Consider the following 15381-nt stretch of genomic DNA (forward strand, 5'->3'; position numbering starts at 1 on the left):
ATGTCTGATCCTCCGCTTGTGGAATAGAGAACGAGACGTTGGAAATATTAGATTCCCCCCGTCCCGGGGATCCAGCTGGGGGCTCCGTGGTTCAAAGAATGGCCGAGAGCGCCGGGATTCAGCAAGGCTCCCCAGCCATCGGGGCCGCGGGCTCGGCTCCCGCCGCTCCGGGAGCCGGGGGTACGGAGGGCTCCGGCGCCGCGGTGGGATCCGCTCGCATCGCCGTGAAGAAGGCGCAGCTCCGCTCCTCACCCCGGCCCAAGAAACTGGAAAAACTCGGAGTGTATTCATCCTGCAAGGCACGTTGTGTTTTGTGCTAAAAATGAGATTGACGTTAGTTGTTGTTTTTTTTTTTTTTTCAAAGTTTTACAAATGAATCGTATTTTCCGCGCTTGGCAACAATACTTTGCAAAATGCAAACGCAGCAAAGGAAGCCATTGCTACACAATGTTGTTGTTTTTTTTTTTTTCATTTTCTATAGAAGGACAATCTATTTTAAAATGATCGGTAATGTTGATATTTTGCAATAGCCTCGGGAGTTGTTGCACTCCTCCAGCAGCAGCCTGTGGACTGCAGACCTCCCCTGTTATTAGTGTTTCTGGATGGGGGGGGGGGGTTGGTGGACCTAAACACGGCACATCCCGGTCCACGGAGCGGCGGACTGCAGCCAGCACCGCGTGCCTTTTACATTTAGCCTTTCGACAATTCAAGGCAGCGGTTGTTCGCACCGTGTTGGTATGTGCGGTGCGTTTCGATCAGTTTGTGTTTCACCTGCAGAAGGGGAGTCTTTGTTTTGACAGGGTGACAGCTGCTGGGGGGGGCGGAGTTTGTTGATGTTTTAGGACGCGTGCGCAGTGCAGCAGCGCCAGCTGACGGTGACAGGCTCGCCCCACCCCTGCCGTGATCAGTCCTTGTTGGAACAATCACTCATTATTGTACTTTTTTTTTTTAAAGCAAGTCTTGAAAGGCTTTGTTAATTTTTTTAAGGTTTCCTTTTCATTGATCCCTCCCCCCCCCCCTTTTTTTTGTTTATTTTTACATTTATTATATGCTGGCATTTTCTATTCAAAATCTTTGTTCCTTTTTAGGATTAAGGCCTATTTCCTTTCCTTTTTTATTTTTACGACTTTGTTGTTTCGGCCTGTTGTTTTGATGTGTGCTGCTGTAACACCGCAATTTCCCTCCAGGGATGGATAAGTGTCTTACAGATCTATCTATCTAAGTGTTTGTACTCACACATCCCATGGCTTTATTACTTAATCCCTCTAACCCTGTCCAGGCTGAAGGAGCTTGCAAGTGCAACGGCTGGAAGAGCCAGAACCCCCCGCCGACGCCCCCGCGAACTGACCAGCAGTGCAATGCCGTCAACCTGCAGGAACCCTGCCGGAGCTGCTCGCACACTCTGGGTGGGTTCATGTGAATAGTGAATAACAGGGCCAATGCTGCATGGCGCACTGACCTCATGAACTGTGATGAGGCTGAGAGGAGAAGACGGCGATTGTGGGAGAATGTCCATCGTGTGGAAGGAGTGTAATACTTTCGACTTTGTTTTCTTTCTCAGGCGATCACGTGACCCACCTGGAGAACGTGTCGGAGGAAGAGATGAACAGATTGCTGGGAATCGTCCTGGATGTGGAATACCTGTACACCTGCGTGCACAAAGAGGAAGACGCCGACACTAAACAAGTGTATTTCTCTCTCTTCAAAGTAAGCCTGTTTTTTGTTTTTTTTTTTGTTTTGTTTTTTCATTAGTTTCTACCTTTCGAGAGTGATGTGAGGACGATAAAAGCAGTGCATTTTAGTTATTTCTTCAAACTATCTCAAATTCCAAATCAGTAGATTCCTCTGGCCTGGTAGCCTGGTTCCACAAGTCTTTCCTGCAAGGTCTTTACAGTCCCAAGAGGCTGGCCTTTCACAGGGAGTATTTCCCTTGAATCCATCATCTTCAGCCAATCAGATTGATGAAACACGTGATGCTATCACCGGTATATCGGTGTATATAAATTCTTATATACATATATATTCCACTATGTCCGCCGAAAATAAGATTTTTGTTCGAGAGCATCTTCTTAGTCACCAAAGCGGCAGGCGGATGAATCAATTCCGAATCCAGTCCTAAGAATCGCAAAAACGTCTCTTCCTCTGATAAAATCCAACAATGCACACTTTTGTTGGTGTTTTATTGCTGTTAAAAAAATCTATTTCTGCTGACACCGATGCTATGGCAGCATCGGCACGATCGTCTTCGGGAGCCGCTGTTGTTTTTCTGAAATGCGGCGCGCTCTGCACTAACCCGCCTCCTACAACAACTGCAGCCTCCGATTGGTTGGTCACATGGCGGGACAGGCTGAGAGGAACCACCGAGGACGATGTGCAACGACAACTAATACCTCATTCCCCTTCCTCCTCCTCCTCTTTCTCTTTATCTTCCAGCTTTTAAGAAAATCCATTCTACAGATGGGCAAACCGATGTTAGAGGCACAGGAGAGCCCTCCCTTCGAGAGGCCTGGCATAGAACAGGCAAGGGGTACACCCTGAAACCCTGTCACAAGTTACAATGCAGAGTAACACGTCTACACTCCACTTCATCGTCCCATTTTTACTTCCTCCGATTAGGGGGTGAACAACTTCGTCCAGTACAAGTTCAGCCACCTGCCCTCCAAGGAGCGTCAGACCATCATCGAGCTGGCCAAGATGTTCCTCAACCAAATCAACTACTGGCAGCTGGAGACGCCCTCCCAGAGGCGCCAGAGGGTTCCCAACGACGACGCCGCTGGATACAAAGCAAATTACACCAGGTAGAGCCAGCACGGTGACTAGCAGCCGTGGAGGTCAGGGGGCAAGGTCAGCCACATTAGAGCGGGAGTGGATTGCGTTTAAAATACCCAAACAATTCAACATTTCAACTATTAAGAAACCTTATCGTGAAAACAACCAACATAATCTGTCAGTTCCTCACCAATTGTTCGGATTTCCCAACATTGAGTTTATTACCGTGTTATTAAGACGGAAGTGTTTCTGTTGCTCTTCCCGCAGATGGCTGTGCTACTGCAACGTGCCTCAGTTCTGCGACAGTCTGCCGCGCTACGAGACGACCCAGATCTTCGGCCGCACACTGCTGCGCTCGGTGTTCACGGTGATGAGGAAGCAGCTGCTGGAGCAAGCGAGGCAGGAGAAGGACAAGCTGCCGCCCGAGAAGCGCACACTCATCCTCACACACTTCCCCAAGTAAGAGGGATATGGTCGCTGTCAAATACCCACCAAGAACATGTTAAGGAATAAACTAGCAACTACAAGTGCAATACTGTAGTCATCATTTCCAAAATGCAGCCACATAAGTATTCAGTCACTGGCTATGTATGCATTGTGCAGAAGATAAATGTGCTTTTTTTTTTCTAATGATGATGTCTTATGACCACTAACTGTAGAAGTAAATCCAAACTTCATTGCAGCACTTGAAATATTTATTGTTTATAAATGATCTCTGATGCTTGTTGATGCTCAGTTGCTCAAGGGAAGTTAAGATAATGTCATCATATGAGGAGAAATAAACGTTGGTATTTGGGACGTATAGTTAATTACTGTTAATTAATGTAACATATACTACAAGATAAAATGAGATACAAAATATAATTTGATCACAGTCTCATGACATCCATTTCAACGTTTGCATGGATTTGCACTCTCAATATGTGTTGCCAATGTAACTTGCAAAACTAGTTATGTGGGAAGGGACGATGAAAGGTCCGTCCTTGTTTTCAGTGCAGCAGTGATGATGGGAGTTAGATAGCATCGTGATTTTTCCCCTTTTTTGATCCCTGCCACAGATTCTTGTCGATGTTGGAGGAGGAGGTGTACAGCCACAGCTCTCCGATCTGGAGCCAAGACTTCCTGGCTGGAGCCACGGGAGGGCAGATTCCAATCCACACGGGTAACACACACGCACACGTTGTTCTCAGTGCCGAGCTCCTAAACTATCTTCTCTGTAACAGATGGGAAATAAACCTTCTACTGTAAAGGACGCTGTCTGTCTTCACCTGTGCTTCATAGTGATCAGTCCGCCCCCAGTGTCCAGACCGCTGTATTACAGCACCAGTCCTGTGCAGGTGGACCCTTCAACCTGCGGGAGTGTGAGTCCCGCTAGAAAACCAGCCTCTGCACTGGAGCCAAGCACAGGTAGCGTAACAGAGCTAAGAACACATATTTCACTTAGATCTGTTGCTACGTATCAATCACCCTCACCTTATCTTCCATGCTTGCAGTTGGTGAGAAGCGCAAACCGTCTGATCCTCTTTCTCACGAGGGCAGCAAGAGGCCTCGGGCAGTGGGCGACATTCCCATGGAGCTTATAAACGAAGTGATGGCGACCATCGCTGACCCTGCTGCCATTCCAGAGGTACCCAATTACAAACAGGCCTCTTGGAGTCATCTTTTGTCTCGTTATCCTTGTCTGAAAATGACATCTTTCGAGTTTGATTGGAAAACGCAATGAAAAAAGTTTGTTAGTTGTGTATGATATCGTACAGCACATGACAATGAGGACGGGGGGCTGACGGACCGGACTCTGTCCTCCCCCTGCAGAGCAGCCTACTGTCGGCCCACTCGGCCCGCGACGAGGCGGCGCGGCTGGAGGAGCGCCGGGGCGTCATCGAGTTCCACGTCATTGGGAACTCACTTAACCAGAAGCCCAACAAGAGGATCCTGATGTGGCTGGTAGGCCTCCAGAACGTCTTCTCCCACCAGCTGCCCCGCATGCCCAAGGAGTACATCACCAGGCTGGTCTTCGATCCGTGAGTGGCAGCAGAGACAGGGTTATATTAGGCGTTCAATAGGGATGGACTGACACTGATACCAGGCTAAAATATTTGATTGGTATCAGAGAATATCCAGAACCATATCAAACATGTGAGACATGCGAGAAAGGTCTTAATGTTCTGCTTTTTGACACATGGTAACTAACCTTAATAGTCCACATTATTTTGAGAAAATCCATCCGCTTCCTCTTCCAACAGGAAGCATAAGACACTGTCTCTGATTAAAGACGGCCGTGTGATCGGAGGGATCTGCTTCCGGATGTTTCCCTCGCAGGGCTTCACGGAGATCGTCTTCTGCGCCGTCACTTCCAACGAGCAGGTCAAGGTGAGAGGACGTTGGGCACTCTGCGTTCGCTCAATATGTCCACGCTTGTTGACGAGTCATTTTATTTACGGTTTTGACCCGTGTGTTTCTAGGGTTACGGCACCCATTTAATGAACCACCTGAAAGAATACCACATCAAGCATGAAATCCTCAACTTCCTCACGTATGCTGATGAGTACGCCATCGGTTACTTCAAGAAGCAGGTTAGTCTATTAGTCAGAATGCTATTGCATCATTAACCAACGCTAAATTTGTACTTTTGGGCGATGTTCCCAGATCGTTTAAAATCATACCAGTAATGACAAAAAAAAAAAACCTTCAGGTGCAGGCACATGGAGGGAGAGAGGGAGAGAGAGAGAGAGAGAGATTCCCATTGGAAATGTGCGGGAACAATGCTGTTGTTTCAAGGCAGACGTTGTCAGTGACTGTGATCCTCCTTCTCTCTCCCTCATCCTCCACGCTGTCGAGCGAGAGAGAGGTGGAGCAGACATTTTTTTCTCCAATCTGAATTTCAATTGCCAACTTAAGGCAAAATAGAATTATATAAGCTCAAATAATAGCCCTATTTAAGGGAGCTCCACTGTGTGGTTTTAGTTGGAAAAAGAATACAAGAACTCCTTTCCTGATATTATTTTTTGTATTCACGGCAGAAGAGCGACGTATACAGACTATGTAGGTGAAGTATAAATACATTTAGAAGCTTTTCAATCATAGGCCTATTAATTAATCTTTATGTAATTCCATATATACACCGATCAGCCACAACATTAAAACCACTGACACGTGAGGTGATAACATTGCTCATCACGTGCTGAGCAATGATGGGATGGCACCTGTCGAGGGGTGGGATACAGTATATTAGGCAGCAAGTAAACAGTCAGTTCTTGAAGTTGATGTGTTGGAAGCAGGAAAAATGGGCAAGCGTAAGGATCTGAGTGACTTTGACAAGGGACAAATTTGTAATGACTAGACGACTGGGTCAGAGCATCTCCAAAACAGCAGGTCTTGTGGGGTGTTCCCGGTATGCAGTGGTTACTACCTAACAAAAGCGGTTCAAGGAAGGACAACCGGTAAACTGGCAACGGCTTCATGGGCGCCCATGGGCTCATGATGCGTGTGGGAAGTGAAGTCTAGCCCGTCAGGTCTGATCCTGCAGTAGAGCTACTGTAGCACAAATTGCTGAAAAGGTTTATGCTGCAGGTGTCAGAACACACAGTGCATCGCAACTTGCTGAGTATGGGGCTGCGTAGCCGCAGACCAGTCAGAGTGCCCATGCTGACCCCTGTCCACTGCCGAAAGCGCCTGCAATGGGGCATGTGAGCATCAGAACTGCACCATGGAGCAATGGAGAAAGGTGGCCTGGTCTGATGATTCACTTTTTCTTCTACATCATGTGGATGACCGGGGTTAGGGCCTGATCTGATGGAGCATCTGTGGGGTGTGCTGGAACAACCAGCCCGATCCATGGGCTTGTTGTATATACTGTATGTATGTACATGTATAGCTATTGCTATAAGATAAAAATCTGAAATCTTTGTTTCAAACATAGAAAATCCTCAATCATACCTCAATATCGATAATTTGAGGCTATTTTGGGGATGTCTGCATCACAATACATTATGTCATTGATCAGACGTTTTTATCCAAATCTACTTAATTTACTTAATCTACAATAAGTACATTTTGTCACAGTATCAAACCAACTATATCAGTCACAACCAAACCTTCTCTGGGAACAAGCAGAATTAGTAGAGAAAAGTTTTTATTTCTATTTTTAGCAGGAGAGTAAGTAAGAACACCCTGTGGGCCCACCACCTGCAGGGATAGGCGTTTCGGTCGGGTGCAATGCCAGCCGGGCGGCAGGAAAAGGCGGGGGCCTGGGCCTGCTGATCCTCGGCATCACAGACTAGTTCTAGGGACGTGGAATGTCACCTCTCTGGCGGGGAAGGAGCCGGAGCTGGTGCGGGAGGTGGAGCGGTACCAACTAGATATAGTTGGGCTCACCTCTACGCACAGCACTGGCTCTGGAACCAAACTCCTGGAGAGGGGCTGGACTCTCTCCTTTTCCGGAGTTGCCCAGGGTGAGAGGTGCTGGGCGGGTGTCGGGATACTCACAAGCCACGGCTGAGTGCCGCTGTGTTGGAGTTGTCCCCAGTGAACGACAGGGTCACCTCTATGCAACTACAAGTTGCTAAGGGGAAAGCTCTGACTGATGTGTGTGCTTATTCACCGAACACCAGTTCAGAGTATTCGGCCTTCATGGAGTATCTGGGTGGCGTCCTGGAAGAGGCTCCGCCTAGGGACTCTATAGTTCTACTGGGAGACTTCAACGCTCACGTGGGCAACGATGGAGAAACCTGGAAGGGGGTGATTGGGAGGAACGGCCTGCCTGATCTGAATCCGAGTGGTGCTTTGTTATTGGACTTGGTTATTGGACTGTGCTGGTCATGGATTGGCCATAACGAACACCGTGTTCGAGTATAGGGTGGCTCATAAGTACGTGGTATCAGACCACCGTAGGTCAAAGATCGATGATCGACTTAGATGTTGTGTCATCAGATGTGCGGCCATATGTCTTGGACACTCGGGTGAAGAGAGGAGCAGAGCTGTCAACTGGATCGGATGGTGGGGGAGGCTGCCAGACAGACCTGGTGAACCCAAACATGTAGTGAGGGTGAACTGGGAATGCCTGGTCGATGGCCCTGTCCGCAAGGTCTTAAACTCCCAACTCCGGAAGAATTTTTTCGCACATCCCGGAGGAGGTTGGGGACATGGAATCCGATTGGATCATGTTCAAAACCTCCATTGCAGAGGCGGCCGCTAGGAGCTGTGGTCGGAAGGCAGTCGGTGCCTGTCTTGGCGGTAACCCAAGAACCCATTGGTGGACACCAGCGGTGAAGGAAACCGTCAAGCTGAAGAAGGAGGCCTTTCGGGCTTGGCTGGCCAAGGGGTCTCCCGAGGCAGCACACATGTACCGGCAGGCTAGAAGGCCTGCAGCTTTGGCAGTCACTGAAGCAAAAACCCGGGTGTGGGAGGAGTTCGGGGAGGCTATGGCGGACTTTCGGTGGGCCTCAAGGAAGTTCTGGCAAACTGTTCAGCGGACTCAGAAAGGGAAAGCAGGGCTTGGCTCAGGCTGTTTTCAGCCAGGGAGGAGAACTGCTGACCCGGACGGGGGATATTGTCGGGCGGTGGAAAGAGCACTTTGAGGAACTCCTGAACCCGACCAATACGTCCTCAGGGGAAGAGGCAGAGCCTGAAGACTCGGGGGAAGTCTCTCCACATGCCTGGCAGAGGTAGGCATATGGAGAGGCAGTTGAAAAGCTCCTCGGGGCAAGGCACTGGGGGTGGATGAGATTTGCCCTGAAATGCTGAAGGCTCTGGACATTGTTGGGCTGTCTTACTGTAGTTGACATGCCTCTTTAGTGTCGCGTGGATGTCGGGTACAGTACCTGTGGAGTGGCAGACCGGGCTGGTGGTTCCAATTTTTAAAAAGGGGGACTGGAGGCTGTGGTCCAATTATAGGGGTATCACACTACTCAGCCTCCCTGGGAAAGCTTACTCCAGGGTGCTGGAAAGGAGGCTCCGGCCGATTGTCGAACCTCAGATTCAGGAGGAGCAATGCGGATTCCGTCCTGGACGTGGAACAGTGGACCAGTGGACCAGCTCTTTACCCTTGCAGGGTTGCCGGGGGGGTCGTGGGAGTTTGCCCATCCAGCCTACATGTGTTTTGTGGACCTGGAGAAGGCTTTAGACCGTGTCCATCTCGGGATCCTGTGGGGGCTACTGAGGGAGTATGGGGTACCAGGGCCATTGGTACGAGCCACCCGGGCCTTGTACAACCAAAGTGAGAGCTGTGTTCGTATTCTCGGCACAAAGTCAAACACGTTCTCAATGGGTTTTGGACTCCGCCAAGGTTGCCCCTTGTCTTCGATTCTGTTTGTGATATTCATGGACAGGATCTCAAGGCGCAGCCGAGGTGAGGAGTGTCCAGTTTGGGAACCTCAGAATTGCATCTGTGCTTTTTGCAGACGATGTGGTTTTGTTGGCTTCATCAGACCGTGACCTCCAGCACGCACTGGGGCGGTTTGCAGTCGAGTGTGAAGCAGTCGGGATGAGAGTCAGCACCTCCAAGTCTGAGGCCATGGTTCTCTGCCGGAAAACAGTGGATTGCTCCCTCCGTGTTGGGAGTGAGTTGCTGCCCCAAGTGAAGGAGTTCAAGTATCTCGGGATCTTGTTCACGAGTGAGGGGAAAATAGAGCGTGAAATGGACAGGCGGATCGGTGCGGCATCAGCAGTGATGCGGGCGTTGTACCGGACGGTTGTGGTGAAGAGTTAGCTGAGCCGGAAGGCAAAGCTCTCAATTTACCAGTCCATCTATGTCCCAACCCTCACCTATGGTCATGAGCTCTGGGTAGTGACCGAAAGAACGAGATCGCGAATACAAGCGGCCGAAATGAGTTTCCTCCGTAGGGTGGCTGGGCTCAGCCTTGGAGATAGGGTGAGGAGCTCGGACATCTGGAGGGACCTCGGAGTAGAGCCACTGCTCCTTCACGTCGAAAGGAGCCAGTTGAGGTGGTTCGGGCATCTGATCAGGATGCCTCCTGGGCCCCTTCCTTTGGAGGTTTTCCAGGCACGTCCAACTGGTAGGAGACCATTGGGTAGACCCTGAACACGCTGGAGGGATTAATGTGGAAATGATGGATATTTTGAATATTTAAAATTTTAAATATCAGAATCAGAATAGTCCTTATTGCCAAGTAAGTTTACACGAACAAGGAATTTGTCTTGGTGTTCGGTGCATACATGAAACATAAATATAAAACAATAAGTAAAATATATAAGAATATGTAAAATAAGGCTGTTTTTTATTTTATTTTATTTTTTAATAAAGCTGTATATTATACATACATTGATTGAGCATTCATTACAACAGTCTGGGAAGTTCATAAATCACATTTCTTTACTCCAATGCAGACTTAAAGCAACATTTAACTATATCACGATATCATGATGAAAATCAAATAATCAATACAATCTAAAAATGCATATATATATAAATATGTGTCAATAGCCCTCCAGGTGCTTTTAAATGCTATAAATGCTTTCGAAAGCTCTCATCCAGCAGCTTAACTTCTCACACCACTGAGTTGTTGTCTCCTCCGATCACCTGATTGAAGGAACCACTGCGATGACTCGGATAGAAAAATTGAGGCTTGAACCTGTGACGGCGGCACAGGCGGTCTTTCCATATGGCATAGTTAGGCAATTGCCTGGAGCCTTGTGCGCTAGGGAGCCTCGTGAAATTGTGTGGATTTTATTTTACTCGTAACAACTCTGTTTCCTTTGTTGCTCCAGCGATCGGCGATGTGCAACACACATCCCATAAGTAAAAGAAGAGTAGTGTTGGGACTTAATTGATGAAAAGTATGTCTCTTCTGAGGGATTCGGATCTTTATGTGAATGAAATTCTCCCAGGCTGCGACTCACAGATTTTTTTTATTGTCGTCCATGCCTACATCATTACATAAGATAAATCAACCAGGTAAATAAGCAAAAAACTTGTTACATGGCACTACAAGGATTATCATCAGTACAAAACCAAATCTGATAAATGACATTATTATAGCGCTCAATATGGGGGATAACCCGTGTGCCCTGTTTAACTTTGAGCACCTGCCCATGTAAGGTCTCTGCACGGACTTTTCAGGTGTCATGCTCATATCTTTTCACTGTCTCTCTCCAGGGTTTCTCTAAGGACATCAAGGTCCCCAAGGCAAAGTACGTGGGCTACATCAAGGACTATGAGGGAGCCACACTCATGGGATGTGAACTCAATCCCAGCATTCCCTACACCGAGTTCTCTGTCATCATCAAAAAACAGAAAGAGGTGTGTGTGTGTGTGTGTGTGTGTGTGTGTGTGTGTGTGTGTGTGTGTGTGTGTGTGTGTGTGTGTGTGTGTGTGTGTGTGTGTGTGTGTGTGTGTGTGTGTGTGTGTGAGAGAGAGAGAGAGAGTAGGTAAATATTATATTCTTCAAACTCATACCTTGCTCTCCCTCTATGATATTAGGAATGAAACTATTATGTTTCTTTTCTTAGAGTAAACTTTTTATGACCAATTTTGAGAAGATCTTTTTCTCTACCTGTCAGATTATAAAAAAACTGATTGAGCGGAAACAGGCTCAGATCAGAAAGGTCTACCCAGGACTCACCTGCTTCAAGGAAGGAGTTCGGCAGATCCCCATCGAGAGCATTCCAGGAATACGTACGTTTCCGCCAGTTCACTACATACGGATCTTACCGATTTCATATAGAAAATGAAACGAAAAAATATTATTTTACAGAAGGTTATGAGAATCAAATACAATTCTTCACACCAACAGGTGAAACTGGCTGGAAGCCACTGGCCAAAGGGTAAGTGGGGACTCCTTTGTCATGCTCAGGGCTCATGATAAGAGCAGAATGACTCTTTAGTATTATTCTTATTTGTGACTGCAGATCTAAACATAGACTGTAACGTTTTGCCTTGTGTTCCTGGTTCTCCTCTAGGAAGGAGCTGAAGGACCCAGATCAGCTGTACAGCACTCTGAAGACCATCCTCCAACACGTGAAGGTGAGGGACACACACGTGCTACACACACTTTGCATCAATACACACCCTCCTCTCACGAGACTGCTGTGAAGTAAACTGTATGTTTACTATAGAGTCACCAGAATGCCTGGCCTTTCATGGAGCCTGTAAAGAAAACAGAGGCGCCTGGGTATTATCAAGTCATTCGCTTCCCAATGGGTATGTATTAACATCACCAGTTTTGATCAGAAATAAAGCAATACATCCGTTTTTTAATCAGAAGGATTTTAAGGTTTAAAAATGTGTGATTCCCAGAAGAATGATTTGTAACGTTCCTAGGAGTTAATATGGGCTAAGTTAGTGAGTTAATAACAGCTTGTTCGCCAAATCGAAACAGCATCTTTTTAAATTCTTGTCTAATTGCCATACAAATTCCCTTAAAATATTAACTTGCTATTAGTTCAGGGCTTGACTAGGGATGCTAATTAAAACATATTTTCATGACCAATAGTCAACCCTCGTTAACCGTTATCTGACAATATTCAAATATTTGGGCACTGTCCCCTGAAAAAAATGAATCACACACATTTCTTTTTGGACTTATAAGGGGAATCATAAATATATTTGTATACAAACACAGCTCTCCGTGCACCCCAATCGTGGAGCCATTGGAGCCGTTCCTCCAAATAAAACAACTTTTAAAAACACACTGCTACTACATTGTTTAGGACCCTTGTGACCCATTCCTCCACCCCCCCCCCCCAAACACTCACGTTGCACATATTACATTCCACTGTGTTGCTTTTGCGCCCAGTCTTAAAATAATTCCACACCGCAGACACGTCTCGCTCACTCGATGTTATTGCTGCTACTGGTTACCACATGACTTCTCCTTGCGGTACGTTGTACTGTGTTGCTGCTACTTTATGAAATGTCGCGAATGAGCTGTGGATACAATTCAGTGGCTACAAGCGCAACAAGCACGTTTCACCGTGGCGTTTCAGGGGGATATTTATCAGCGGATAAATATCTGATCGGTACATCCCTAGTTGGTATCAACCTTTTTGTTGAAAAAAAACAGAGCTGAATTTTATGATACTTTTTCATTCACACGCACTCGCAAATGAGAGTGAAACGCCCGCACTGTTGAGCCCTGGTTTTGGATGTGGCCTCAATGAAATCATCAATACATCAAGAGGGGTACGCACTACAAGACAATAAAGCCCATTTCGGGCCAGATTGCAGATTTTTGATGGTTCGAAAGATTATCTTGCGAGACTTACTTCCCCCAATTTGCTCGGAAGTCCGTCCTGGCGGCACTGGCCGCAAATATTGAACATGTTCAAAATTTTTTCACCCGATGTCCTGTCGTGCAGGGGGGAACCTCGAGGACGCAGTCTGTGGATTGTTACATGGGAAAGACCGATAGCCAGTTGGGAGTCAAGCGTACTGAAGCAGAAGAAGTCATAAACACAACATCAGCCATGGCGCAAAATGCTAACGCTGCAAAGTATAAAGCTCAATGCAACATGTGCAGTTCATGCTCATGCTGTCTCCATGACATGACATCCATTGTTTTTTATTTTTTTCCATTTGGATTTTATGTTATAAATAGTGCAGAAAATTGCATCGCTAGTTGGAGCCCGTCATCCGCCGTGTTTGTTTACTCTAAAGGCATGTTTGGTCACGGAAGATTTCCGGTTTTGAGCCGGGTAAATAATGACATTTATTAGACTTGGTGATAATCCCTAGTGCCATCTAACAACTTCATTGTTACTTTTGCTTATTCACCTGGTTGATTTGTCTTATGTATTGATTTTAGACGACATACATTCATTTGGTCTTTTGTGTTGGATGCATGGACTAAAATAAAAAAAATCTTTGAATCACAGCCTGGGAGAATTTCATTCACATAAAGATTCAAATCTCACAAGAGACTTACTTTTCATCACTTTTCATACACTCTGTACATTCTCTAAGGGCCTTTTTTTTTTAACTTTTATTATTGGGATACTTATGGGATATGAGTGATGCACAACACCGATCGCTGGAGCAACAAAGGAAGCGGGGTTTATTAGAAACAAAAATCCACACAATTCACAAGCCCCCCCAAGGAATTAAACTCAGGTTAAACATGCCAAGAAATCCCGTTTCCTGAGAAACTTCTCAAAACAAATACTCAAAGACTATTACACTATTTTGCCAAATAAACGATGCTCGACACTGTGCTGTTTTCCACCAGATCTGAAGACCATGAGCGAGCGCCTGAAGAGCAGGTACTACACCACCCGCAAGCTCTTCATGGCCGACATGCAGCGCATCTTCACCAACTGCCGGGAATACAACCCCCCGGAGAGCGAGTACTACAAGTGTGCCAACTTACTGGAAAAGTTCTTCTACACCAAAATCAAGGAAGCGGGGCTGATCGAGAAGTAGAACAAACGAGGGCCAGCGATCCACCAAGAATAGGAAAGACTGATCTCGGAGCGATAGTTTGGTTTGTTTTGGAGCAGAACCCGGAATCTGCGTTTGAAAGCGAGAGACTAGGATTGTTTTTGTTTCCAAGTGGCATGCATTTCAGGGGTTGTTTTAATTAGCAATGTCTTGACAATTTAAACCTACATCTGGACTAAAGCCAGCGTATTTTTATCTCTGTAAAATGGGGGGGGGGGGGGGGGTCTAGTTTAATAACACATTTTAATCAACCGCTTCCCACCTGGTTAGGATAGATGCCGAAGGAAGACAACAATTCAAAGATCACCAACACACCTTACTTCCTCTGTCACACAACCGTCTCCATGCAGTCCAACCTTCTCCTCTGTCCTACTGTCCCTCTCTGTTGACTCAGGTATGGAAATTTCAAAAAGCCACATCTGTTTGGAATCAGTTCAACTCGTGCTGCCTGTGAAGAACTGGACTGAGAGATCTGGATTTTCTGTCCCTGTGACTTGGTTCCTGTCCGCATAAATGAGGTCAAAGTTTGTGTTGATGCTGAGTTCATCCTGCCAAAAAAAGAACGAAAAATATAGGAAATTTGTATAAAATGTAACTCTTCAAAGCACTTAACCCATGTATATTTTAAACGTGTATATATTTTCCTCTTTCTCTGAACTCAGCTTTTTTTTCCCAGTAAACTGGTCAGGCACAACTTGACATTAAATGCACTTTTACTTTTTTGTATAACAAGTATTCTTCAACAAGGCAAATACAAGCTTTTTTTCCCCCACCAGAATCAGTTTTAAATTTAAAGTAAAGAAAAACAAACTATTGCTGTTGACTAATGGCTAATTTAATTAACTAGAGTTTATTCTTATTTATGTGCTGTAATTTAAAAATGCTTAAAGAAAGGTCTTAATTTATTATTTTTGTCCTGCAGATGGAGATTGATACCTTTGTACTTTGGAGATAAATCAAAGATTGTGCAATACTATGTAGTTTTGCTGTTTTGTATATAAAAATTGTTTGTACTTTTCAAAATTTTAGGAAAAAAAGAAAACAAATTTTGTAACATGTGAAAAAAATTTCATGCTCTTTGTACAACTTGCTTTAATGGCCTAGTATTAGTCTATTTTATAGACTGAATAAAATAGAAGTTAAAAGCACTTTATCTGTGTTTTTTTGTGTGACGGGAAGCCAGAACAAACCTGGTCAACAAGTCTGACTTGAGTGGCACA

The 15381-nt window shown here is 46.0% G+C and overlaps 1 protein-coding gene across 1 annotated transcript; it reads left to right on the forward strand.

Annotated features, from left to right (window-relative positions):
• The first annotated feature begins 16 nt into the window (after positions 1–16).
• On the forward strand, positions 17–15259 carry kat2b (K(lysine) acetyltransferase 2B). Its single transcript, XM_080001715.1, is given in 19 exon segments — positions 17–297; positions 300–313; positions 1280–1406; positions 1562–1707; positions 2434–2520; positions 2617–2798; positions 3037–3228; positions 3828–3931; positions 4051–4176; positions 4263–4396; positions 4582–4790; positions 5013–5139; positions 5232–5342; positions 10883–11026; positions 11287–11401; positions 11520–11550; positions 11686–11749; positions 11842–11926; positions 13950–15259. Coding segments are annotated over 19 exon segments (2391 nt in total). The 5' UTR covers positions 17–98; the 3' UTR covers positions 14144–15259.
• The last annotated feature ends 122 nt before the right edge of the window (positions 15260–15381 follow it).

This window comes from Zeus faber (assembly GCF_960531495.2).
Source record: "Zeus faber genome assembly, chromosome: 1".
Taxonomy (NCBI): domain Eukaryota; kingdom Metazoa; phylum Chordata; class Actinopteri; order Zeiformes; family Zeidae; genus Zeus; species Zeus faber.